At 47.6% G+C, this 26516-nt stretch overlaps 1 protein-coding gene across 6 annotated transcripts in view; it reads left to right on the forward strand.

The window, feature by feature from the left end:
- The window catches only part of RGS6 (regulator of G protein signaling 6), a 606443-nt gene that overhangs the window by 539662 nt on the left and 40265 nt on the right, over positions 1–26516 (forward strand). For all 6 annotated transcript variants that reach the window (XM_032593398.1, XM_030319478.1, XM_030319471.1 and 3 more), the window contains 2 exons: positions 3810–3935; positions 11681–11867. In XM_032593398.1, the coding sequence (XP_032449289.1) occupies positions 3810–3935; positions 11681–11867 (313 nt within the window). The remainder of the gene's footprint in view (positions 1–3809; positions 3936–11680; positions 11868–26516) is intronic.

A 26516-nucleotide genomic window follows, 5' to 3' on the forward strand; every position in this document is an offset into this window, starting at 1 on the left:
TTTCCCCAAATCTTAGTTTAGACCTCAAATGAGGGAAATGTAGTGGAAGCAAGGTAGTAGGAAAAAAAGAACAGGCTTTAGAAATAGGCAGGTCCATGTACTGATTCCAGACTGTGTGGCTTTGGGAAATCTAACCTCTCTTGATCTCTGGACACCTAAATACAAATATCCACCTCCCTGGCATATATTGAGATTGAATATAGATGGCTGCTTCCTCTGAACCTGGCTTTCTCGTTCTCAATGTGGGAGATCTCTACCATGCTCTTAGGTTGGGGGATCAGCTGGAATGAAAGATGGACTCCCTTGGAGAGCCACCTGTCTTTGCTCTATATTGGTTTGGGCTGCCCAGTGGGATGTAAGAATTTGGTAAGAACCAGTGGGCACAGAGCACCAATTAAAGAAAAGACATCCAGCTAGCAATTAGAAAATCCCATCAGGATAAGGACACATCACTCACATCACTATACACATTTTCTTGTTGATTTCCGCTTAGTGTTGAACACTTGCTGTGTGAAAATGCTATGGTGAATACAAAGATGCATGAGACATGGTCTCTGCCCTCAAAGAGTTCACAAGGTAGCTGGAGAGACAGTGACATACCCTTGAAAGGCTAAATGATGATGCAAATGTATGTCATAAGGAAGCATCTCAAAACAATGGTTGGAAACAAAGGGGCTGTGAGTTCCATGAATTACTCGTTTGAGGTGGGCCGAGGGAAAGTTATTGTTCCAGTCACCTGGAGATGTTTTAATTTTCAAAATTATTTTATAACCAGAGCCCATTCAGTGGTAGCAACGTGTTCGAATCTGATCTTGAACCTTAAAGAGGATGATGCTTGGAAATACCCAAGTGATGCAAGAAACACACATTGAAAGAAGCTGAACCGAGAAGCTCTTAATAGAACAGATCCCAATAACCACATGTACTAGGGGGGAAAGGAGCAGACGTGGAATCTCCACATGTAGAAGGAGGATTGTGAATAATGGATAGTTGAGGGAACCCAGATGTTGAATACTGTCACCCCAAAATGCATACCCGTCCCAGAACCTCCGAATATGATTTTATTCGAAAATAAGGCTATTTCAGATGCAGGCAGTTAAGAGGCGCTCAAACTGGAGTAGGTGGGCTCCTAATCCAGGATGCCTGGTATCTTTACAGAAAGAGAAAACAGACACAGACACACATGCACAGAGTGCATGCCACATGAAGATAAACACACAGGGAGAGCACCTCGTGAAGACGGAGGCAGCGATTGCAATGATGGAGGCAAGAATCCCCAAGTGTTTCTGGCAACATCAGAAGCTGAGAGAAAAACACAAAACAAATTCTCCTCTAGAGCCTTCAGAGAGAAAGCCTGGCCCTGCCAACACCTTTGATTTTAGACTCTGAGCCTCCAGAAGTATGAGTGAATAAATTTCTGTTATTTTTTTTTCAACGTTTATTTATTTTTGGGACAGAGAGAGACAGAGCATGAACGGGGGAGGGGCAGAGAGAGAGGGAGACACAGAATCGGAAACAGGCTCCAGGCTCTGAGCCATCAGCCCAGACCCTGACGCGGGGCTCGAACTCCCGGACCGCGAGATCGTGACCTGGCTGAAGTCGGACGCTTAACCGACTGCGCCACCCAGGCGCCCCTAAATTTCTGTTATTTTAAGGCACCCAGTTTGTTGGTACTTTCTTATGGCCACCCTAGGAAACTACGGTATCCAGGTGCCCTCTCTATAGACCACCTTATTTCTGCTGAAGTCTGACCTTGCAGCTCTCTGGATGTCCTCATCTCTGTCCTATGTCTCTGATGACGCATCTAACATGACAGTCCAAGCTTCCTAGCCTGCCCCCAAAACGACCTTTCTCCCACCCATGATACCACCAAGTAACCTGGTAGGATGAATGTGGACCCGCTGCTTGGGTACCAGAAAATGGTGACACTAGCCGTGTGTATACACGAGGCAGTCACTACAAAAATGGAGTGACTTTCTACACCCAGCTCCTGGGGAACAGCTTTCCATCAGGGTGAAGCTTCCACCAGCGCTACAAGTTTGGCAGGCAAAGAGCAAATGGTGGAGCCCGTTCCAGCTCACAGCAGGACCCCGGCAGAAAGAGGCAACGTGCCACGGTTCTCTGAGACTCACATCTGCTGCTAGCCTCAACCTCAGGGGACTTCTCCGTAAACAGTCGTTTCTGTCCCCTGGCAAGCTAGCAAGTGTGATGGGTTCTGTGGCTTGAGTTCGAGAGAATCCAGGCTCTGTCTTCTTGTCTTGTTGTAAAAGGCCCGGCCTGGAACTTTGGAAGAGATGTTTCACAGAAGTCCCCAGGCTTGACCGGATGGGCTTGGTCCTTCCACTGTGACCCTGCTGGGCTAAGCCTGGCGGTACAGAGTTGTGCACAAGATTCTCCCAAGCCCCAAGCATACAATCTCAGAGTTCGAAGACGCTCCTGCTGGTGATTATGCCTAGCAGTGCAGAAATAGAAGGGTTGGGCTTGAGTCACTTCGGTCCAGAGCTACGTCTTCCGATACAGTAGTCATAGCTACATGTGGCCACTGAAGTGTGAACTTTAATGATTTAAAGTGAAATATAATTTAAAATTCAGTTCGCCAGATCAATACTCCTCAAAGTTTGGTGTTTTTTTTAATTTTTATTTTTGAGAGGAAGAGAGAGAGAGAGAGAGAGAGCATGTGTGAGTGGGAGACGGGCAGAGACAGAGGGGGAGACAGAGGATCCGTAGCAGGGTCTGTGCTGACATCAGTGAGCCCAATGTGGGGCTCGAACTCATGAACTGCAAGATCATGACCTGAGCTGAAGTTGGACGCTCAACTGAGGGAGGCGCCCAGGTGCCCTGCTCCTTAAAGTTGAATGAGCGCTTAAATCACCCAGAAATCTTGTTGGGCTGGGGATTCTGAATCCACATGCCTGAGGTGCGGCCTGAGATTCCACTGCTGGTCCACAGACCACTCCTTGAGTGGGCGGTTATAGCACGCGGCTTGCGAACTAGGACCCTATTGCTGCCTGAAGGGTCAGGCGGATAAATACACAAGTGAACTGCAAATGGAAAGACAGAGCTGAAGGAAATGGTCTGAGGAAGATCACGTGGTTTGAGGAGGGTCACATGGGCGTGAGTCAGCACAGTGAGGTTAAGAGCTGCACTCTGGAGCCACACCATCCAGACTCGTCTTGACTCCATCACTTCCTAGTGTGTCCCTGGGCAAATGACCGCTAGACCTCAGTTTCTCTATCTGTATAATGGGGACAGTACCAGTACATTTTTCACAGAGCAGTAGTGAGGACTCTGTGAGTTAGCAGAGTTAAGACGCTCGAAACAATGCCCAAAACATCAATAAACACGAAGCAGGTGGTTGTTAAATGAACACAACATTCTGCTTCCAGGCAAGTGATGAGGGTTTATCCCGACGCATTTCTGACCAAGGGTATGTCACTTGGATCTAAATAAGACTAAAAATGGTGGAGTTGAGAGTTGGGCTCTAACTGACCGCCATGGTCCAGAGAAGCCAAATAAATGGGGTTGTTCCATTTCCTGTAGACAGGAGCCACTTGGCGGATATCCTGGTGAGCCTCACCTAAATGTTGCCCCTTTCAAATGCCTTCTCTCAAGAGGCATTCTACTGTTGGCTGATGTTGAGTAAAAGTCTGCAACCGGACTTTGTACAGGTTTTATAGAATCTATCGCTTAAATTTGAGACGTTGCCCTTCGCCATGTGTCAGCAAAACAGATTTGAGTTGTTAGAGGGAACAGGACACAGGTTCTTGCCTGGCATTGATCATTTTTTAAACCTTTGTTCTCCCCAAAAGCAAAGAGCCCAGCCAGCAGCGAGTCAAGAGATGGGGCTTCTCTTTCGACGAGGTATTGAAGGACCAGGTGGGGCGGGACCAGTTCCTAAGATTCCTGGAGTCCGAATTCAGCTCTGAAAACCTCAGGTAACTCTCTCGAAGTTGGGCGCGGTGTGTACAAAGAAATTTGCAGAATCTGTCTCTCTGCCTCCCTTTCTCGATGAAATGTGATGGTTCAAACTCAAAGTCCAGCTAATCTGTCTAAGGTTGAAATGGAGAAGGACAAGCTTGATGCGTCACTTTGGTATCACCATGCTAGCACTTTCCAAAACCAACATTTTTGTTCTTTAAATCCAAACATTTGTTCAAGTTGTCGGAAACATGCCCACAATAATAAGTAAATGATCAAATGGGTTTTATGACACTGTGCGTTAACTAAAACCAGAAAACCGTGGAGCTTCAGAGTGGAAGGCACCTCAGAGAACCTCTCCTTCAAAACTTCTCAGTCTGGGGTCCTGAATACTCGACAAGCTAACCGGAAAACAAGAGACATCCCTGAGCTCACTTCAGAATTTCAAAAAGCCAAAGTAAATACCACTCAATACCTGGCGACATATCTGTAAAAACTAATTAAAATATGCTTTTCCTTTTGGGGGGGGAATTCTATCAACTCCATGTCATGTTTGCTCTGGTCACCTGCCGCCAGTGAGAACATCTGATCATTTCCATTGGTCTCCAGCTAATCAAGATGAGGGGAAATGTATTGATGTATTAATCATAGCTGTTCAGTGGAAGAAAAAAACCAAAACTTTCAAAACATGAGGTCCATTGAGAGAGGGGGGGAAAGGGAGAGCATTCAAAGGGAAAGGGTTTGTTGTCATGAAAAGTCTGGGAACTTATGGTTTATTCAGGCTTCTGCTGTATCAGATGTAGACACAGAAGCCTATGGAAAAGGTGACTGGTGTAAGACCCCTGAGTGATATTAGCAAACTGGTGGCTTCTCAGATGGACATCTCAGGGTTTTTCTCTTGGCACCAGCTTCTTTTTTATATGCTAGGTTAATTGCCATCTTCCAAGGGTTGCTATTTTCTAGCAAGGGTGGTTTTATTAATTTTTTTCTTATTTTTTTTAATTTTTTTTCAACTTTTTAATTTATTTTTGGGACAGAGAGAGACAGAGCATGAATGGGGGAGGATATTTTTTAACTTTAAAAAGTCCGAGAGCTACTGTGGGCAAAGGACTGCTCGCTCCAGGGTTAATGTGCAAAGTCCATGTTATTTATTTGGTAGTAGAGACCATATCAGCCCCATAAATCAACCACGCAGTCTTTATCCCACACCTATGCTGTATCAAGCCCTGCAAGAGTCTGCCGGGGGATGCAGAAAAGTCAAAATGCATGATCCTCACCCGCAGGGATCTTGTAGGCCCTTGATGAAAAAGCACAAGAGACTATTAAATCATTAAATGACTGTAAATGAGAATAAACACTAAGAACTATTTTGGAAGTGTTTTTTTCAAAAAAGGGAGGAATGAATGTAAGCCAGAGTAGGCCAATCATAAGCTGGTCTTTGAAAAACACACAGGATACTGATAGACAAAAAAGAAGGAAGGAGAGTATTCTACGCAGGAAGACCCAACGAGCAAAGGTGTGGCAGTGGGAGTCTCCCATGTCACACAGATGCCAGTTAACTGTATGTATCTATGCCTTTCTAGGCGGCCAGGTGCCTGTTGTAAAAACAGACTAAGGCTGCATATCTGATTCTAGGTCAGGACACAGGATTTCTTTCCTTATGCTGAAGCATTATTCTAAACACACCTCAGAGCTTCGCTTCAATTCCTAGTCAAGCATTTGGAACAGAAAGCTTGACTTCTAAACCTCCTCATTACAGTGGGTTCAGACCAGCCTCCCAGGCCATAAATGGAGGTGGGTCCTGATTAGGAAGCCACGCCCTCTATGGCCAGCATGATGCCCTCAGACAGCCTCTCTGTGCCCTAGCTCAGCCCCAGGACCCACCCAGAGCTTGGTCCCCATGAACCACCCCTGGGAGACTATTTCTCTTTGTCATCTCTGTCCCACGCAGGTCCCCAACATAAAATGGTACAGAGGTCTCCTTTACCTATTTCTTAGCCCATGAGTGGCCTTATGACCCCCTGCCACCTGCACCATTACGGAGACTTGGAAGAATGACCACAGGGTCCTGGCCATTCTGAGCGGGAGCATCTACTGGCTCAGCACCTCCTGCCCAGTCTGAGTATAGCCAGGGCCACATATCGGTTCAGACTAGTGTAATGAAAACGCATTACATTTAGGGCCAGGAGTACATGGAGGAGCGTGTCCCCGGCAGGTGCTCAGCACCTCATCCTGCCGTTACCTCTCATGCCTCCGCCAGCTCCTTCCCCCCCGGGCCAGGAGGCTGCATTCAACCCTAGGTGAAAGACTGGGGAGGGGGGGGCCTTGTGAGTGTGCCGGTGACTAATCTACACCCCCAGCATGAATGCATAAATCCACACTTAAAGAGGGTCCCCTCTGATCCATGACAGGAGAGAGGATAAAGAAAATAGAACAGCCAGAGATAAAAAGTACAGCCCAAGAGCTTATAAAATCCTCTCTGGAGGCCCAAGTTCCACTTTTATGATATTCAGCATAATTGGATGTATGGGGGAAAGTTCAGTTTGAAATCACACAACTACTTAGGACTCTTCGGTCATCCATAACCAGGTGGTTTCCTCCCTCCTCTTTGGGCCACAGATTTTGGCTTAGCACCCACCATGACCCAGGGCCCAAGGACTCAGAGCTGTCCAGCACAGCCATGGCACCCTGCAGATGCACCCCCAGCCATGTGAACGGGGCCCCCTGGAGCTGCATAAGGGGCATAACTCAGGGATCCTGCCAGCCCGTTGTGTTGGCCACCTTGGGGGGGTCATCTCTTTGCCCCAGGATCGATCAAACAGCCCGGGCAACAGGCGTCAGAGGATGCCAGGCAAAGAGACCAACCAGAACTCGACTGGATACATTGCAAAGGGCATCTGCATTTTGTCTTCCTGTGCTCCCCTGCATCTCTCTAGCTAGAGGGGTGCTTAGATCATCACATTTTTGCCCGGCACCTGGAGTGCCAGTTAAGTAGGCAAGTGGTTGAATCGGTACCAGAACTTCAGGGTGCAGAACAGAGGAGCCCCAAAGAGACGTAGAAATCACTCTCACAATGTCACCCCGGATCCTTTAAGGAAAAAAGATGTCTGTGATAATGTGATGTAAGTTCAAGTCCCTTTATATCTTTTTTTTTTTTTTTTTTTTGGTGAGATGAGGGAGGAGCGTCATCATCAGGGCCTGGAGGGGGCACGGCCAGTGCATTTTGCTGCAGCCAGCGCGGAGTGAGAATGTGTGCTCTCTGGGGCACCCTGCGCTGAGCCCGGGGCTCCATTCTGATAGGGTGGGCCCCTGGAGACAGCTGCTTGCTCGGGTCTGTGGAATGCATGCGGGCTCCCATTCACGAGGCCAGGGCCTCAGGGCTCTGAAGCAATGACTTGGAGTGCATTATCTGACTTTGTCGTCCTTCTCCCTTCTCTGTGCATTTTCCGAGAAGGGTGACAGGAGCCCCTTGTCCACTTTTGCCCCCTCCCCATCCCCTCTTCGCAAACCTGTGTCCTCCCTGGCTCGACACCCTCTGCCGCACGGCAGGGCAAGAGTTAAAACTCAAAACCCACAGCAAAGAGCGTTCCCCGTACATTTTTTATGAGCTGTAACATCTCCTGAGAGAACGTGGTTGTTCTTCTAACCTGCAGATTGATTATCCCCGTTCCACACAGTGTCAGCTGAAGGGAGAAGCAATTAAAGAGAGCACAGGGGAGTCTCCAGGTTTGCCTGGAGAGCTCCCATTGCCAGTCATGGCCCCGGGTCCTGGGAGGACCTGGGAAGGTTCACGAGACCCAGAGGGACTCACCACTAACCAAACACATGATTAATCGGAACAGGGGTGACTCACATATCGCCATGATAATCTGGGGCACCTCAGCCACTGCCCAGTGAACATAACTCAGCTGCGGTGGTGCTGGTGGAGGTGGCCGTTTGTAGGCCCCGAAGGATTTCTGCCCAACTGGGGAACCAAGTCAAGTTGCATCCATTGTTCCTGAGTCTCTGTTGACCAGCAGAGGGCACAGAAAGCCTTCCTTCGGCATAGAGTTCGCTTTCCTCCGGGAACGAACTAAAAGCTAGATTTTTCTAAGCCGTGAGAATCCTAGTTTATGAAAAAAAAAAATAGGTAAACTGAGACCTGAGGGGCGGCCCGGACGCCCTGGCAAGATGGAGAATGCGGACAGCTGCGTGGTTTTCCTGCTTCCAGCCGGCCTCGAGGAGAAAAACCCCACTCCCCGCCAGCACCATGGTCCTGGCGACAGAGGAGGCCACCTGGGGCAGCCCGGGACTGCCCCCCAAGTCCCACCCACGGCTGCCGGGCCCTGTGGCGGCCGAGCCCAGGCTGCCTCCCCACAAAGGCTGGTGTCTGCCCGCGTTCCTGAACCATCGACACGGATCACATGCCGACACACGGGCTGCCTCCCCACGCTCTGACGACTCCAGCGGAGCAGGACAGATGGTCTCCCTAATACCAGCAAGTCCTTGCGGCCTGCCTGTCAAGACAGCCCTTCTGCTGCAAGCCATAGAGGCTTAATGCAAGATGTTGGCATCTTCCTCCCGGCTGGTGTCCTCAAGGAGGGGCGCTACCTGCGGGCTTTTGATGAGGCGGAAGCCGCACAGGCCTCCGTGGGCCTCGCATCCGCAGTAGGCGTGTGGCGGGGAGCTCCGTGGCCCCGGCGAGGGGCGTGTGGCCGGGCAGCCGGGGCCCCGGGGCCTGTGGGCTCGCAGATGGCAAACGCAAACCCGAGCCTGCTCTGAATTTCAAATCGACACAGAGGTTCCTTGGAGCCGGGGACGGTAAACACGTATGGATGTCGGGATGCTGTTGTGACAGCACTTTGGCCGTCACCTGAGAAGGGTAAGGCGGGTCACCTCCAAAGCAGATAGAAGGCTGAGAGGATCCCCGTGGGTGCAGCAGGGAACACTGCTGGCTAAGGGAATGTCATCTCCTCCTCCTCACCTTCTAGCCTGTTGTCTCTTCTCCTCCTACTTAATAAAAAAAAAAAAAAAATCTTGGTTTATGACAAAGGGAACCTTTTAACTGTGTAAAACTTGGTTACATTTGACTCTGGAATCTCCATTTACATCCACTTTAGACCTTCTCTAGACCCAGCGGAGGGATGTGCAATAATGTGGCTCCCAAATCATCCTGCCAGAGGGACCCTGAGGCCTCAGGAACCACAGGAACCTGCAGAGCTCAGAAGCTGCTGGGTCCTCAGGGCCTTCCCGGAGCTTGAGAGCTCCTCCTCAGAGCAGATTGGAACAAGGGACAGAAGGTGACAGAAGGTGACGCCCCACGTGACATTGATTGAGGGAGCAGCAAATTGCCTGGGTACCATCCATGTGTGTGAGAGACTGCAGAGTCTGGGAGGGCTGGGAATGAGCTGGCCCAGAGAAGCTGTCTCCAGCAGCAGGGGTTGGGGGTGGGGGTGGGGGGATCAGCCCAGAGGCGACTCCCTGAGGGAGCCAGGACTCAGCCCCAGCACGTGGCTGCAAAAGATTCACCCGCTAGCACTCCTTCGAGTCCTTTGAAAAACCCACACCAGCTTCCTTCTTCAGAGCTGGGTTTCCTCAATCTCACCTGCCCATCAAACACTGCCCTGCAGACGAAGAAAACCTATGGGCGCTGTCATCACCAGATGACCATTTTCATCTGTAAGTGTTCCGGCCACCTCTTTTCATTCCATGGCAGTCCTGGAGGGTGGGCTGGAGACGCCTAAGGAACCTGAGCCGCAGGGCTGAGACGTAGAAGAGCCCCACTCCCCAGTGGGGTCTCCGGGGCCCCCTGAGCAACCAAGCAGGTTTGCGGTCCCATTGAAACTCCCCCTCCGCCCCTTCGCACTCAGCTCAGAGAACGCTCACTGTTCCCTCCCCAGTAGCCAGAGGACGTGAGCTGCAGAACTGTGGCAGAAAGAAAGGTGGCCGGTGCGGAGGGCCAGGCGATGACGGATGGCAGCAGCAAGAGCCCCTGGCAACTTCTGCTGGGCCTCCCGAGGAGAAAGCCCAGCACTGAACCTGTGGCCACCGCCCTGACCCCTCCGCAGCTCCCACCCCCCCTCCCCGGGACCTGAAAGCATTTCAGTTGCACCTGGTTGGGAAGTTCTTCAGACCCACATCACATATCTCGCCGCCCACTGCATACCCATTGTACAGATGAGGAAAGAGATGCCTGGAAAGGCACAATTCCAAGACAGCGGCATAGTCAAGATGAGGACAGAACTGTGTCTTCTGATCTTCTAGTCGACCGAGGTCACTAAGCCTCCTTCCCTGCCTCTCGCTCTTCAGGACCAACAAGGAAACCATGAGGGTCTTCTTTGAAGAGATTATTAGAATCCCAAATGGCAAAGCAGGGGAAGAGTTGGACTCCACCCTGCCCCTTGCACACACCTGTCCTTGGGGAAATGGGGCTGTATTACCACAGTTGGCCACTAAGTGGTGCCTTTGGGCCATGCACTTGGCTCCAAAGACAATTCTATGAAGAGAACTAGAAAAACACGCTTAACCTTTAAAAAAAAAAAAAAAAAAACAAAAAGGAAAAAACAAGTACGTCTTACTTTGGGTGCAATTCCATGACAGATTGAATATACTTTCCACCATGCCGTGGTTCAGCTTCTCCTGTCCCTGCCCTTTCATTGACTTGAGTACGTGTGATTCCTGTGGCTGTGGGAACCACATAGCCCGGGGCCTGTCCTCATGTCTCACTGATGGGGAAACTGGCCTGTCCTGTTCACAAGGCACAAAGTGTGCTACCCAGATCTGGGTACTGCTGCAAGCCCTCCCCAGGGCTGCCTTGGGAACCATCCTCACAACCGGGAGCTGTTGTCCGAGCTTGGTCCTGTTTGCTGCGGCTCTCAGCAGAAAAGAGCTCACACCCAGCACTTCCAATGGCCGCTGCCATACTGATGCTGAGAAATTCATGAAAGGCACGTATGGAAGCGAGCGAGAGGTTTTTCTTTCCAGTGCTCCCTGGAGACTCTTTTGCCATAGAGGTTCCCCGCGTGTGCCTCTTCAGCTATGTTTCTGATGAGCCCATCTTCAATCCAACAGCCATTTACTGAGCACCTACTATATGCTAAGCACCATGCTGGACACTGACCTCGCAAACTGGCTCTTTTTCCATCTTTAACATGAATAGCGGGAGCCTTCCAGCTCAGGTCTTCTTTATGATCCTAAGATTCTATCTGCCTCTTGGGATTTCCTTTCTTTTGATGCTGCTAACTGATCCCAAGCAGATATAATAAGGGAAGTCACTTTGTCTGTGTCAGGGCACCTATATAGAGTGCTGGCTCTCAACCAGGGGTGATTTAACCTCCCAGGGGATGTTTGGTAATATGTGGAAACATTTTTGGCTGTCACAACGTGGGGAGGGGTTACCACTGGCATCTGGGGGATAGAAGCCAAGGTTGCTGTTCAGCATCCTACAATGCACAGGGCAGCCCCACAACAAAGAATTATTGAGCCCAAAATGGAAATAGTGCTGAGGCCGAGAAACCTTGATGTAAAGGGAAAGAAACCTCTTTTTGGTAACCAGAAGCACAATGATTTTCTAATGTGCACTTCTTTTCTGTTCTCCACAATAACGGAGCACCCTTTGAATTTTCAGCAGTCCCCATTGTCTTTGTTACCTAGGTAGTGGCAGCAGGGAAGGCTGGGCGATACAGCAGAATGAGTTTCGTGGGATGTCAGTTCTGGGACCACATCCAGCAAAGTCCAGATGCTGAGCCCCCTGGAACTGACTTTCTTTATGCTTCCACATCAGGTTCTGGTTGGCTGTCCAAGATCTCAAGAAACAGCCCCTGCAGGATGTGGCCAAGAGGGTGGAAGAAATCTGGCAAGAGTTTCTGGCTCCAGGGGCACCAAGTGCGATCAACCTGGACTCTCACAGCTATGAGATAACCAGTCAAAATGTCAAAGACGGAGGGAGATACACATTCGAAGATGCCCAGGTTTGTCTATCTGCGTGCATGCTTTCCACTCAAAAGATGTTCATTTGTCCACTCCGCCACCCCACCCTTTAATATAGGTCCAAGGCATTGTGGGTAGCTAGAATTTCAGGTTTTATGGTGTGTAAGGCCATCAGGGGAAACCATTCCAGGTAGGTGTGTAGTGAAATTCTTCCTCGGATTGTCTTCCTCGATTAGTTCCGTTACATAGAGATAGACATTTAGTTACAGGTGTTACCTTATCCGGGAGAATCTCAAAGTGTTTTTACGAAATCGTAAGTCCTATAGTAAGTCCGTGGGGGGATCTGGAAACCATAACACAGCATCAGCACAGTGGGTGTAGTCAGCTGCCAGGACTGTGAGTCGAGCCCACATCTAACTGTGAAGCCCACACTCATACTACCACCCTACACTGCTTCCATAGTGATTTCCAACTCTGCAGTTACTATTTAGGGAGCTCCTCTGCATCCCAGGCCCTGTGCTATGTGATAAGACAGCATAAAGAAGGGCAAAAGCTCCTGTCCTCAAGGAAATTACGGGCTAGTCGGGGAGAAAGACAAGAAAACGGGGAATGTTACCAATGTGGGAAGTGCCCCAAAGGGGTGAGCTCCCGGGTCTAAGGAAGCCCACGGGAAGGACTCCTGTCCCTAGATGCCACAATTGGGCACAGGTTTTGGGGAGGCTGGCGAAAGAAGCAGAAGCCACAGAAGCCACTCTAAATAGCAAGCTTTACCTTGAAGGCTGGAAGGTACTGTTTCTAAAGATAAGCATATGGTCAGTTTTCTACTTCCTGGCCTCTCACTGTGATTCCCTCTCATCCATCCTACACCTGGTGATGGGGCTTAAGGTTTCACTGTTGTCTCCTCAGCCCTCTTCACTTCTCTCACCTGTGGGGCCCCCACATAGAGAATTTGCATAGTTTGCTTTCCTACAGACATTATTGTCTAATTTAGGAAACTCAGTGGCCCTGATGCAAATAATAGCATGGGAACACAACCAGTGTCCCTTGTCATCCAGATTTACCTGGTTATTTGCTCAGGAGTTCAGAATGGAAGCACCTTCCCAAGCTCAACACTGTAACTGTCTTTCTCTTCCCCTGGCCATGAGCTCCATTAAATGCTGGTCCCAGGCAGATTTGGTTCAATGTTATTGCTTTATGAAAGCTCAAGTCCCTCACCTTCTTTGCAGCTTCAAAGCAAAATATTTAAGTCATGATAAATCTTTTTTTTTTTTTGGTATGTGTCTGTGTATATGCTCTCAAGCACGTATTGATGTATCCTGGTAAGGATAGTGATGGAGAAGCCCCTTGGGTGATAGGGAAGTTCCTTGGGTGATAGAGAAGCTCCTTAGGTGATAGAAAAGCTCCATGGGTGATGGAGAAGCTCCTTGGGTGATGGAGAAGCTCCTTGGATGATAGAGAAGAGCTCCTTGGATGATAGAGAAGAGCTCCTTGGATGATAGAGAAGCTCCTTGAGTGATGGAGAAATTCCATGGGTGATGGAGAAGTTCCATGGGTTATGGAGAAACTCCCTGGGTGATGGAGAAGCTCCTCAGGTTATAGGAAAGCTCCTTGAGTGATGGAGAAATTCCATGGGTGATGGAGAAGTTCCATGGGTGATGGAGAAACTCCCTGGGTGATGGAGAAGCTCCTCAGGTTATAGGAAAGCTCTTTGGGTGATGGAGAAGTTCCTTAAGTGATGGAGAAGTTCCTTAGGTGATAGAGAATCTCTTCACATGAATGATCTGAAACACACAGATCAACTCTCCATTATTCATGAAATATAAGACTAGGGATACTTGTCAGAACCATGATGCACCCCATCTACTATTATCACTCTGAGCATGACATCAGGAAGGATTTATTTTAATCTTTTATTATGGAAGCGTGTAAACATGTGGAAAAGTGGAAAGAGCAGGACAACAAACCATTATGGATTCTCATCCAGCCTGAGCAATCATCAATACAGGACTGATCTTATTTTGTATCCACACCTACTTTTTCAGCTACCATTGGATTATTTTTATCTTTTTTTATTTTTAATTTTTTTTAATGTTTATTTATTTTTGAAAGAGAGAGAGAGAGAGAGAGCCAGGGAGGGTCAGAGAGAGAGGGAGACACAGGATCCGAAGCAGGCTCCAGGCTCTGAGCTGTCAGCACAGAGCCCGACATGGGGCTCAAACCCATGAACTGTGAGATCATGACCTGAGCTGAAGTCGGACGCTTAACTGACTGAGCCACCCAGGCACCCCACCATTGGGTTATTTTGAAAGTAAATCTGAGACATTACATCTGAGACCTTAAAAATTAGCAACACTCTCTTTATATCATTAAATGTCAAACAAGTGTTCAAATTTGTAGCAGTTGCATAAATGCCATTTTTTAACCTTATTTTAAAATCCAAATCAGGCCCACACACTGCAATAGATTGACATGTCTTCCAAGTGCCTTTTAATTTACAGGTTTCCTTTATATCCCTATTTCTCCCTCACTGCCCTCTTACATTTTATTTCATGAAGAAATTGTATTCTTTGTCCTGTAGAGATTCCCACAGTCTGGGTTTTTTTTTTCAGCCCAGTGGTGCTATTTAACATGTTCTTCTACTCTATTTCCCATAAATTAATAGTTTGATTTAGATATTTAGTTGGGTTCATATTTGATTCTTGTGGGCAAACCTACTTCATAAAGTATGTTGTCCTCTCTTGTCAGAAGACACATAGGTTCTAGTTTTCTCTCTTTTTGTGATTTTAGCAGCTATTGATATTTTTTTGCTTAGACCCATGAGTTAATTAGGGGTTACAAAATGGTGATTTTCTAATCCTATCATTTTCTGGATTTATCAGCTGAAATACAAATAATCAAATACATCTACTATTAGCTTATCTAATAATGCAATTTATATAGGAAAGATAGGATAAGTGATTCTTTCTCTTTTTTCTTTAGTTTTCAAAATAATGTGTGGTTTCTATCATCTTCTAATGGTGACCAGTTAGGGTTTTTGTTTTGGTTTCAGTATCTTTGTAAACTCATAGGTTTAAACGTATTTGATGTGTTTTAGTCCATTTTGCTTATTATTTTTATTGACGCTTGCATTGGGCCACCTCTAGCCAGTGGCTCCTTTTAACACAGTCCTCGTAGTCTTTGATGTCATCCAAACAGCAAGGAGGCTAAGATGTTCCAGGCCTTTCCCCAGGCCTGGAATCAGCCATTTCTCCAAGGACCCCTAGTTTCTCTTATTGGGAAATGGTTTTTAGAGACCATAATCTGGGCAATTGGAGGTGCTCGTTGTTCCTGTGTTGGTCATCATTTCTAGGCCTTTTCAGTGGACAGAGCTAGGAAATTAGTGGTTGTTGTTTGTGATAAAGACACATCATAAGTTCATACTGATTCTTTCTATCCAAACTGAAAATTACAGGGGATTTTATTTAACCTCTTCTTTTTATGTTTGTGCCTCCTTTCTCTATGCTGAGAATCCTGGCTCTCAAGGATGGTAGCATTCGTACTTCACATCATCACTCATCCACTGTATCCTCCATTACCACAGAGCAGTCTCAGAGCCCAGTGCCAAAACTACCAGCAATAACATGATCGCTGGTTCTTTAATTGCTGCGTAGTATTCCCTTGGGTGGAAGCACCATAGTCTAGCCAACCAGTCCTCTCTTTTTGACATTTATGTTGTTTCTAACTTAAGAAAGATTTGATGGGAAATATTAGGAAGTCAGCAGGTTGTGCCTTGACCAGTTTCTGAATACACAACCTTCGTTAGTACAGTGTTCTGCCATTTTTCAGGTACTTCCGCCAACATTATACCCCACTGTTGAGGCAGACTGGACACCAGGCTACTCAAAGCCTCTCTAAGTTCCTCATTAACTGTTAGGATTGGTCTCCTGGGAATTCAAATAAAACACTCTTCCTAAACAAACTTGTTTCAACCTGTTTGTTTCTTAAGTGCATTTCCACCATAAACATACAATGTGCTTCTAACTAGCAGCGTGACCTTGGGCAATACTTAAACTCTCTGAGTCTTCCTTTCCTCATCTGTAGAACAGAGGTATAGTGGTCCCTACGCATGGGGGTGGAAAGGGGACCAGGTAAAATGAAGCACATCAACAAGTAAAATGATCTGGCCCGCGGTAAGATTGGATAAATACTTACAATTTTATTTTCCTAATGCTATTAATGTATTTGATACTGTTAGGTTTAACATGTTTGGTGAAAAACTTTCAAATAATTGCATGTAATGTTAGCCCCATTTTAGTGTATCTTCCTCTTCAATTTATGTGTATTAGGTGATTATGCAAATAGGGTGACTCTGTAGCCTTTTACGCTAAACCAGGGGTTGGTTAAAACAAAAACCAAAAAACTAAACTTCTGTAAAGGGCCAGACAGGATAAATTTTAGGCTTTGTGGGTCATATGGTCTGTGTCACTACTACTCAACTCTGCGACACAAAAACAGCTATACTGTCACAACATTATAATGTAAACAGCATAAAGGAGTGGTTTGGCTATGTTCCAAACAAACCTTATTTATGGACACTGAAAGTTCAATTTCATATAGTTTTTCATGAAATATTATTCTTTTTATTTTTTTCGACCATTTAAAAATGTAAAGACCATTCTTAGCTCACAGCACATAAAGAAATAGCAGGCCAGATGTGAGCCACACGCTGGAGTCTGAGACCCCTGTGCTACACAGTATATCATGAAAATCATTGAAACACTTCAAGAAACCCAGAAAGGTAGAAAATAGAAGGGTGGGGATGGCTAATCTTCTGTTTCTATGGGAGAGAGGTCAGATGGGATCTGTAGCACACCAAACCAACCTGCAAATATTTCCCAGTGGGGGCTGGAGGTCAGAGAGCAGATGGAGGAAAAGTCAGCCAGTCCCAAAATGCTCACACTGCGTACCCTTCCTGGTCAACACTGCTGCCTTCACCAGCTACACAGGGGTGATGCAGTAGTTTCTAGGTAAGGAAAAGAGGTTCAAATCCTTAGCAGCCCATGACCGCCCAGGACTTGCACTCATATCTCCCAACTTGTTGGCCAAGTGTCTGCGGCTCAGATCCACGGCCCCTGGATTGTTAGTGCTCAGGGCTCGGGTATCATGCTGAGAGCTCAGGAAACTCTGGTCTCTAAAGAAGGGCCCAGCCGGGAAGCAGGCTCTGATCCTGCTTCTGCCACATGCTTTGTCTAAGATTGTAAATGTCTAGATATTTAAGTCCTTTAAGCTTGCTTTCCTCATTTTGTCCAACTGCAAAGTGGGAATGATGACACCCACGCCCTTTGAAATCCTCCCTAGTTGGGATCAGGATCTCTGAGTGGCTTCCTCAGCTGGTCACAAGGGTTCTCATAAGTCCCCTACAGGGGTCAGAACGCCAATGAAATGTGAGCATGTGCCCTACTATCAGGGGTCAGGAGTCAGAATAACGTCTCAGCCAGATTCATGGACTCCTTTGAAATGGGGACTGGGGGTGGGCACAGGCTCTCCCTGAGGATTTTGTTTTTTATCTGACCACATGCATTGTTATAGCAAAGTTAATTGCCTGTGTTTGCTTCCTGTGGAAATATTTCACAAGACACCCCGTCAGCATGGGTCCCGCATTTGCAACTTGTGTTTTGCTGATCCATTTGGCTTTTTTGAAAATTTGGGCCAAGACCAAATCTTCCATAAAGGTCTGTGGGCTGTGACCATAGCCCTCAGCTGTTTGCTGTGTTGTTCCAATTTCATAGATTTAGCTTTGTGAGGGGAGAAAAAAAAGAAAATGGGCCATGATTTTTTTTTTAAAGGACTCAGTTCTTCACACTAAGGATTGACTTCTCTGTCCTCAACCATGGGCATCAGAGGACCTGCACTGTCACTGGCTTGCTATGTGGTTTCAGGCAAGGATCTTGACCTTGCATGCCTTAGTTTTCTTACCTATAAAATGGGGATGATGTCTTCTGCATAGCCCTCTAAGAATTTGGGGGAAACCAGATGAGCTAATGGCCCTGAAAAACAAATTTTTTTTCAACATTTTTTATTTATTTTTGGGACAGAGAGAGACAGAGCATGAACGGGGGAGGGGCAGAGAGAGAGGGAGACACAGAATCGGAAACAGGCTCCAGGCTCTGAGCCATCAGCCCAGAGCCCGACGCGGGGCTTGAACTCACGGACCGCGAGATCGTGACCTGGCTGAAGTCGGACGCTTAACCGACTGCGCCACCCAGGCGCCCCTGAAAAATTTTTAAGTAAAAAGTGCTATGTATTTATGTACATGAACTCACAAAAATTAATGGCTCTAGTATTCCCAAGGTCTTATCATTCCAAGCTTTCTTGGATCAAGAAAACTTCTCCCAAGATGCCCACTTTTCTAAGGAATTCTTAGGAGAAAAATGCAGAAAAAGTACGTGGGAGCCAAATGCTGGGGGCTCATGTGTCATCAGGAAGAATTCAAAAATTCTCACCCTGAAGGTAGTAGGAAAGCTTTGAAGGCTTTGAGAGAAAAAGGGTATCAGAGGATGGTGGGCAGGGAGAGCTAGAGCAAGAGAGGTCTGAATCTTGGGGCATGTAGTCTAAAGCTTTGCTGGTGGTTTTGGGAGGAGAAAATGAAACCGCAAGAAGTATTGAGAACCTAAGACTTCCTCTTTGGGAGTTCACCTCTTTCCAGAGCCTCCCCACAGGCTGCAGGAGGGAGTTGGACATCAATTGGCTGGCACAGTGGCTGCCTGGCTTCAATTTAAAAAGTCTCAGATATTCCCAGGACTGTGTCACTGGGTCTTTTCAATCATGTGTCCACCTCCCCATCCATCCATTTCTTGAACATTCTCCCATTCCAGTTGGGAGGCCTTGACCTGTGAGCTATGAAGTTCTATAGTGAGGGAAACTGCAAAGGAAGCAGGAGGCCCCAATGACTCTTTGCCATTAGGCAGAGCTTGTCTATAAGCACACCATTCTTTACGAGCAAAACAAAACAGACCTAAGAAAACACTTCATTGGGATTGGATTGGATTGGATCGGATTGGATTGGTTTGGGTTGGATTGGGTTGGGTTGGATTGGGTTGGGTTGGGTTGGATTGGATTGGATTGGATTGGAAATCTGTCCATCAAATGGACTGACGGTTGTTGAACTGGGCAGACCCAACCATCCTTTGGCTCCAGTTCCTTTAGGTTTCTGTGTCGGCTTCAGAGCTGTCCAAGCCCTGCTGCTTTCCTGACCTACAGCAGCTGCTGAAGTGCCCCACTGAGGCCCCTCTGGGTCTTCCAGCACCTCTGGATTTGCAAGTTCTTTGACGGGAGTGGGAATTTGGTCTTCTTACCTTTCATAAGTCCCCATGGCACTAAAGCGATACTCTGCATGCAGTTCAGTTTTTTAAAAATTTCCTTGACAACTCAGTCCAAAATTAGAATACTCTCAGCTGCACCTGTGAAGACAAAGGAAGGACAGTTTGTCCCGTGGCTTTCCACTTTGAAAAATCTTGCCAAACAACCTCGGGGGACACATATAGTAGGTGATCAATAAATACCGGTTAAATTAAATTTCTACAATATGCCAATTCAGCAAAACTTGGAATATCCAATAAGAGTCAGGTGTTCTAGGCTCTGGGAATGTACAGATCCACAGGAGGGCCCCTTCCCCTAAGTAAGCCTCAGTCTAACTTACTGAAACTCTACCTGGCCATCATCCATGCATGGAATGATCAAAGAGCAACCTCAAGACCAAAATGAGGGCCAGTAATGAAAGAGATGAGAAATATACCAGCAAGTCTATACCTCCCTTAAGCAGACAAGAAGCCTGTAGTCAAAAGTTTCTATTATTATCTCAACGAAGATGTTTAAAAGGAACTTGATTAAGGAATGCCAGGCTTCTAACATTTCCTTTTTTTAAAAGCCAGAGCCCAACTCTTAAAAACTGAGAACAAACTGAGAGTTGATGGGGGGTGGGAAGGAGGGGAGGGGAGGTGATGGGCATTGAAGAGGGCATCTTTTGGGATGAGCACTGGGTGTTGTATGGAAACCAATTTGACAATAAATTTCATATATTAAAAAAAAAAGCCAGAGCCCAGTGGAATACACATTTACGTTTGTCCCAGATTACTCAGAAATAGGAGCCTTTGTAGCCTGGTGAAGGCTGTTCATCTTTGCTCTAGTGGTGGAGGTGGGTGGCTTTGTGTGCCTGTATCACAAGACTGCACCAAGTTTCCTGATATTAATCCTCAATTGGAGGGCATTTCCTGGTAGACTTCCCATGCCAGACCTATTTTAATAAAGAATGCCACAGCACTGCTGGCTCCAGGAGTTACTCATTTTATTCTGTGGGTGGTTTTATTTTAGGAAGATGAACAGCAGAGGGAGGGATACATCTTCCAAAAGAACAAATCCGTTGTTTGTGATCTGGTCCTGCTTATTACCACACAGACTAGTAGTTCCTGGAGAGAAGACACCAGAGAACTAAATGCCAAAATTTCATTGTCGGTGCTTCATAGATTTCTTGCACCAAGCCCCGTGACTTTGAAGAGGAAAAGGAAAACACTTGTCTAAGTTGATACCCGTGGTATTTGGGTACATGAAAGGCAATACACAAAGATGGCTTCAAAGCTACTCTTATGTAAAGAATAGGAATTGAACCGCATCAAATTACTGCACCTTTTGGTCAAATTGAACATGCTGATACAGATGATTTGCAGGGTAAAGACCAATGAGAATGTACTCTTACATTCTCTTATGATTTGACTGCTGCATTGCATAGAAACAAGCATCCTCTTGTTCTGCTTAGAAGGACAAAGAAACCCAAATGAGGGCTTCTCATTTAAGATCCATATGACTCTAGGATAGTCATCCAAAGCTGCCTCCGTGAGGACAAGCTACCACCTTTCACGCAAGTGGGTATCCATATTGCCATGTCATTCTTTCTGTTGTCTCTCCTATAACTGTTTAGCAGATACTGATTTAGGACCCACATCAAGACTTTACCACTGTGCAACCCTATCTTCTGTCCTGCAGGACCAGTGTTTAAACAAGTGCTAATTTTCCCTAGGCCTCCTCTAACCATGCCTAGGATCTGAAGGCTTTTGGTTTAGGATACTCAAGAGTCTCCCGAAAGGGATCTGCTCAATGGCTTGCTTTGCTACACATTTGCTGCTTATGGCTGCCCAAGGGCTCAGTCAGCCCCCAGAGCTTTGTCAGAACAGGCCCTTCCTTCTGGTGTAGAAGGCAAGTGGTACACAGCCTGTGAGGTAAGAAACCCGAGCCAGTTGATCTGGGTGACCCAGCTGTTACCATCACTGATGATGGAGGTAGTAAATGGTTCCCAAAGGGTGGTTCACCTACTACTAGGATGGCTCAGCTCAGGCCTCGAGAGGAGACCCCTAACGTTTCTGCTGGCCACACACTGAGGGCTTCTTTTGTCCCAGCCACGCAGCACTAACGCCCTGGAAACCCCAGCTGAAGGATGATGAAAAGCAACATGGTGCCAGGGAAGAGCATGAGCTTGGGGGGGGTCACACAGTTCTGGGTTCAAATCCTAGCTCTGTACTTGGGCCAGTCACTTAACCTTTTAGAGTTTTGGTCTCCTTATCTATAACGTAGGGCTATTTCAGTCTCAGCACTGATTCAAAGCAAACAATAGCAACTAAATAAAATGATGTAACTGGGCTCTGCCTCACCTTTCCTCCCACCCCAGGGACCTTGCAGTCTTTGGTCTCACCCCCGTGTCATCCCTAGCAAGGGCAGTCACAACACGAAGGCCAATTATTATTATTACTTTACATGTGCACAGTTTTTGTAGTGCTCTCCCTGCTATTTGGGCATTTAATCGTGTGATCGGCAGGGCCGGAGAGGGGCAGAGTCAGGACCTGAATCTTAGTCTTTGGTTTCCACCACTGAACAACAACATCACATTCTGCCTCGCGGGCTCATTTCCTCTAACAGATTGCAACGGACCCAGCAGTTCCCAAAGTCTAGATGTTGTTCCGGGAAGCCTGGGTGTGAAGGGCAGAGATGAGGCACATGTATCTGCAAAAAGAAAAATAGGGCACTTGAAAATCACAAGAAGGGCTCTCGGCATCTGTGCAATGTTCCAGCTGAGTGGTTTCCCACTCCAGGAAGATGTTCGAAGGCTGGGAAATGAGGCCGTAGCTGGTTTAGGACCCCACAGCAACGAGGATATGAGGGTGCTCTCAAGTAATTCAGCTGCTCCAGCAGGCCTGGAAACCAAGGCTCCCGGCGTTTCTCCGATTACCTTCCCCAGTGCTCGTGAGGGTCACTGTGCTTTGCCTAAAATTAAAGGAGATTTCCAAATGAGGACGATCACAGCAAAACATTCTTTGAAGCCGGTGTGGTTTTGAGACAGCTTGCACCGCTCGCTCCTTCCAGCTTCCACGTGTCTTGCACCCTACTGATCCCAGTTGTCTTGCTTCTGCCTTAGCATCCCAGATGAGCAGAGCTCTCCATCCTGGGGCTGGGCCCAGAAAGGGAAATGAGGGTGGAGTGTCCCATCAAGGTGACATCCCGGTACAATAACCGTCAACCGCTCTGGGGGTGTGATGCCCAAACCCCACAGAGAACTGTGGGTAAGATGTCCAGTATGATTTAGGGCCCTAGAGCATCAGTGGCTCAGCCTATAGAGAACCACCCTCACCCTCCCTGGAGTCGGTGATACCCTTCCCTTGTGCGGGGAGGCAGATGTGGACCCTGGTTGTTCTGCTTGTTCATGGTCCACTCAGCTATCTCTTTTTGAGGAAAGGAAGGGGAAGGAAGAAGGAGGAGGAGGGGGAGGAGGAGGAAAACTAAGGAAGAGAGGAAAGAAATGACGAAGGAGGGAAGGGAAGAAAGGAGCGAGAAAAGATGGGAAGGAGGGAGGATGGGAAGGGAAGATAAGACAAGAAAAGGCAAAGAAGAAATGGGAAGATCAAACTTATTTTTCTCTAGCCCCTGAGGAATTCTGTCAGTGGGGGCTCCCTGGTTCTTCCAGTAGCTCCCTTGCTCTTTGCAGATTCTGGGTATACGTTTCCCTTAAGACTGGTTGTCTGCAAAGCAGGGGAAACAAACCAGAACCTCCCATAAATCAGGAGAGGTCACTGCCAAGAGCTTTGTACACTTGCTGTCCCTGGCAGTGATAAACTCATTGCATTTGGGAACTGGCCAAAGACCCTGAGTCCTATCTTAATTCTCGTTCCCAGAAAAACCTCAGCTCTCCGTTCACCCACCCCCTGTTTACTGTCTTTGTGCTTCTTCAACAAAGCTGGCAAGGAGGAAGGAACAGAGCTCCATAAACTGGGCACATCAAAGGCACCATTTCTTGGCTTGGGGGAGCAGCGGAGTGTGGGGGAGAGTCATGGATCTCTGGACTGCGGGAAATAGAGGCCCAGGCCTGAAACCTCCAGGGGCCCTGCCGGGGACACGGGAGATCTGCACACATCATCAGATGGTCTCTCTCAGACCTGTGCCTTGCATCTGCTGTTGTTACTTTGGTGGTTGTTCCCTCACAGGGTAATTTGAGACTGTCCTACTGATGGCCAAGGGCTAGCGATGGCGTTGACAGATTAAGACCGCCTTATTGAACCCACCCCCAACAGGTCATGTCCTCACTCTCTACCTCTCCCCATACCATCCCCACCTTGGCTCTGGCTCTGCAGTTGGCATGTGACATGGAGAAGATGAGAGCAGTGTCCACACTGCTCCTCTGACCCACATGGAGCCCCTGGAGAGTAGACCATCCCGGTCGGCCCCTCCATCCTGCTTGCCCCTTCTTGCTCTGGTTGACCATCTATGCAGCGGAAAGACCAGACTCACCAACCCTCCATCCCCACGGAACTGGGAGATACTTTTCTCTCTGTCCACTCACATCTTCCTACCTTGATGAGGATCTGTGGTTGTTTAGATGACGCTTCCCTCTCTCTGGCAGGGTAGGCCACCCATCCCATATGCAACATTCACAGCACCCTGTGCGTATGCTTCTTTTTTGTAGCTTGTAGCTCAAATACACCCCCAGATCTACAAAGGTGACTTATGGGAGTGGGCCCCACCGCAAGAAGCCAAGCAAAATTCACTAGTGGCTGGACCTGAGACTGCTTTCGGGGGAGTAGTCTATCCCCTTCGCGCATCAATCTTACCTAATAGAATCGAAGCTTCACGACAGCAGGGGCCTCATCTGTCTTATGCAGGCTGTAACCTCAGTGCCTGACAGAGTGCCTACACCTAGTAGGTTCTCGTTAAACACTTGCTGAATATTTCTGTGACTAAATGTTGGGGAATCCGCTTTATCCTGCTCTTTTTTAATTGACAGGTTCCTTCTTTTAACGGACCAGGCTTTTCCATCCCCCAGTGAGGTTGGCGGAATTAGCTGGATCGGGGGAGAACTGTGTTGCCAAAGCCAGAAGGGCCAGGCTAGGAGAGATTTCCTTACCTTTCTTGGGGCAGTGGAGTGGGGGTGGGGGGGACTGTTTTGTGAGATATACCTCGATTTATATTCCTCTGAGAAGTCAGAATAAGAAGCAGGGACCTGTTAACCTTGGAGAGGGGTTTGGAGAGGGCCCAGGCACGAGTGACAGGTCTCTCCTGATGACTCAGGAGCCACCTGGCTCTGTCAGCTGGACAGAAGCGAAGCCTGAGACAAGAAGGAGACAGTGAGTCATTTTTACTCTGGATTCACATTTGTACCTAAGATTTAAACGTTACAACAATTTAAAGAGACTACGTATGAAAACAAAGACCAAAGCAGTGCTTTGGCCTTAGCTCTGAGGCCATTAGAGATGACCCAAGATGTTCACACATGGGATTCCTTTGAACTGAGTGTGAGCCCCGCTCCCCTTCCATGCAGAGGGCACAAACTGATGTGACCATAAACCACAATACATATGGAGCCTGCAAACTTGCTGGGTGTTAAACTCAGACAAGCACTTCAGTGACCCTGGAAACAATGTAGATTCCACTAACACGGAACCCATATAATAAGAGATAAACACATATTGTTCCCACCCTCAAGGAATTTAAACTAGAGTGGGCTGGATTTTTGTCTGAAATTTGCAGGAAGTGAAGCATGTTCTCACTAAGTGAATTAAACGCAACACGTCTGGGTTATCAAAGTCGGTTCAAATCCAAGCCAATGTTGAGTTTTCTTGGCTCCTTGCAGTGGGCCATCCCATCAGCTGGGTTGCACCCTGCTGTTGTAAACGTGGGGGCATTCCAGGAGGAATGAAGCAGGTGCCCGAACTGAAGATGAGATGGAAAAGGATCCATATGTGGCCAAGGAGTTTGTTGCTTTCTACTTTCACTTTCTTTTGAAGTGGGAAGGGAGAGGCTCCCAGCAAACCCTTGCCGTTGTCAAAGGTTCCTCTGGGGTGCAATAGAAGCCTAGCCAGGTAGCTCTACAATGTGCTCCCCCCACCCCAGCTAAGGGGAGACCTCTCTTCCTCTACCCTCCCCGGGAGGGCAAGTACCCAAGGAAGAGGTCCTTAATGACCAATCCAGCCTCTCAACTGAGCACTGTCTCCTCACTGACCAGCTTTTCACTCCCTCAAGTGCTGGGGTCCTTGTCCAGCTTCACGGGATGAACAGTGAGTGAACATAAGGGAAGATGCGTCCTCTGCCAAGCCAGCCTCTGCCGGCAATCCCACCATCCCTAGTTAAAGCCCACTGTCCCTCTTTAATAGGTCCTCTCTTGCGACAGCCAGGCTCTCCTGCTGAGGTACTTTCCATCACAACTGACAAGTAACGCTTTTTCAATCAACAAACTCCCTCTTTTAAGGAACCAGGCTTTTCCTGCCCTTGTTGAGGACAGATCCGTCAGGAAGGGCCCACAAACTATAGGAATTAGCTGGAAGTCAAGGGTGAAATTCATCACCAAGACCAGAATGCAAATGCCTCGAGGAGCCCAGGAGAAGAGAGAACACTACGCCACAGCATCTGCCCCTCCTGGATAGAAGCCTTAGGCCCGCTGCACTTGCTCACGTGCTCCACAAACGGTTGCCAAGGGCACCCTTTCAGGATGGGATGGTGACCCTAACATGTACAACTGACCTAACTGCATCATTGCCTATGTTTTTTTTTTAATTAAGCCTTTTCTTCATTTTCTTAATGTTTATTTATTTTTGAGAGATAGAGTGTGAGTGGGAGAGGGACAGAGAGGGAGGGAGACACAGAATCTGAAGCAGGCTCCAGGCCCTGAGCTGTCAGCCCAGAACTCGACGTGGGGCTCCAACCCACGAACTGTGAGATCCTGACCTGAGCCGAAGTCGGACGCTTAACCGACTGAGCCACCGAGGGGCCCTTTTAATTAAGCTTTTTATTTTGAGATACTGCTAGATTCACATGCAGTCATAAGACATAATACAGAGATGTACCATTTATCCAGTTTCCCGTAATGGTAACATCTGCAAAACTATAGTATGATTTCATAACCATGATATTGACATTGCTACATCCACTGAGTATCAGATTTCCCAATTTTACTTGTACTCATGTGCATCTGCGTGTGTGTGTGTGTGTGTGTGTGTGTGTGTGTTTAGTTCTGTACAGCTCCATCACGTGTGTAGGACAGAGAGGCATTTCATCACTGCAAGAATCTTTCATTTTGTCTTTTTTTATGTTTTTTTAATTTAATTTTTATTTTTTTTATAATTTATTGTCAAATCGGTTTCCATACAACACTAACCTCCCCTCCCATCCCCCTCCCG

Source organism: Lynx canadensis, chromosome B3 (assembly GCF_007474595.2).
Source record: "Lynx canadensis isolate LIC74 chromosome B3, mLynCan4.pri.v2, whole genome shotgun sequence".
NCBI lineage: Eukaryota > Metazoa > Chordata > Mammalia > Carnivora > Felidae > Lynx > Lynx canadensis.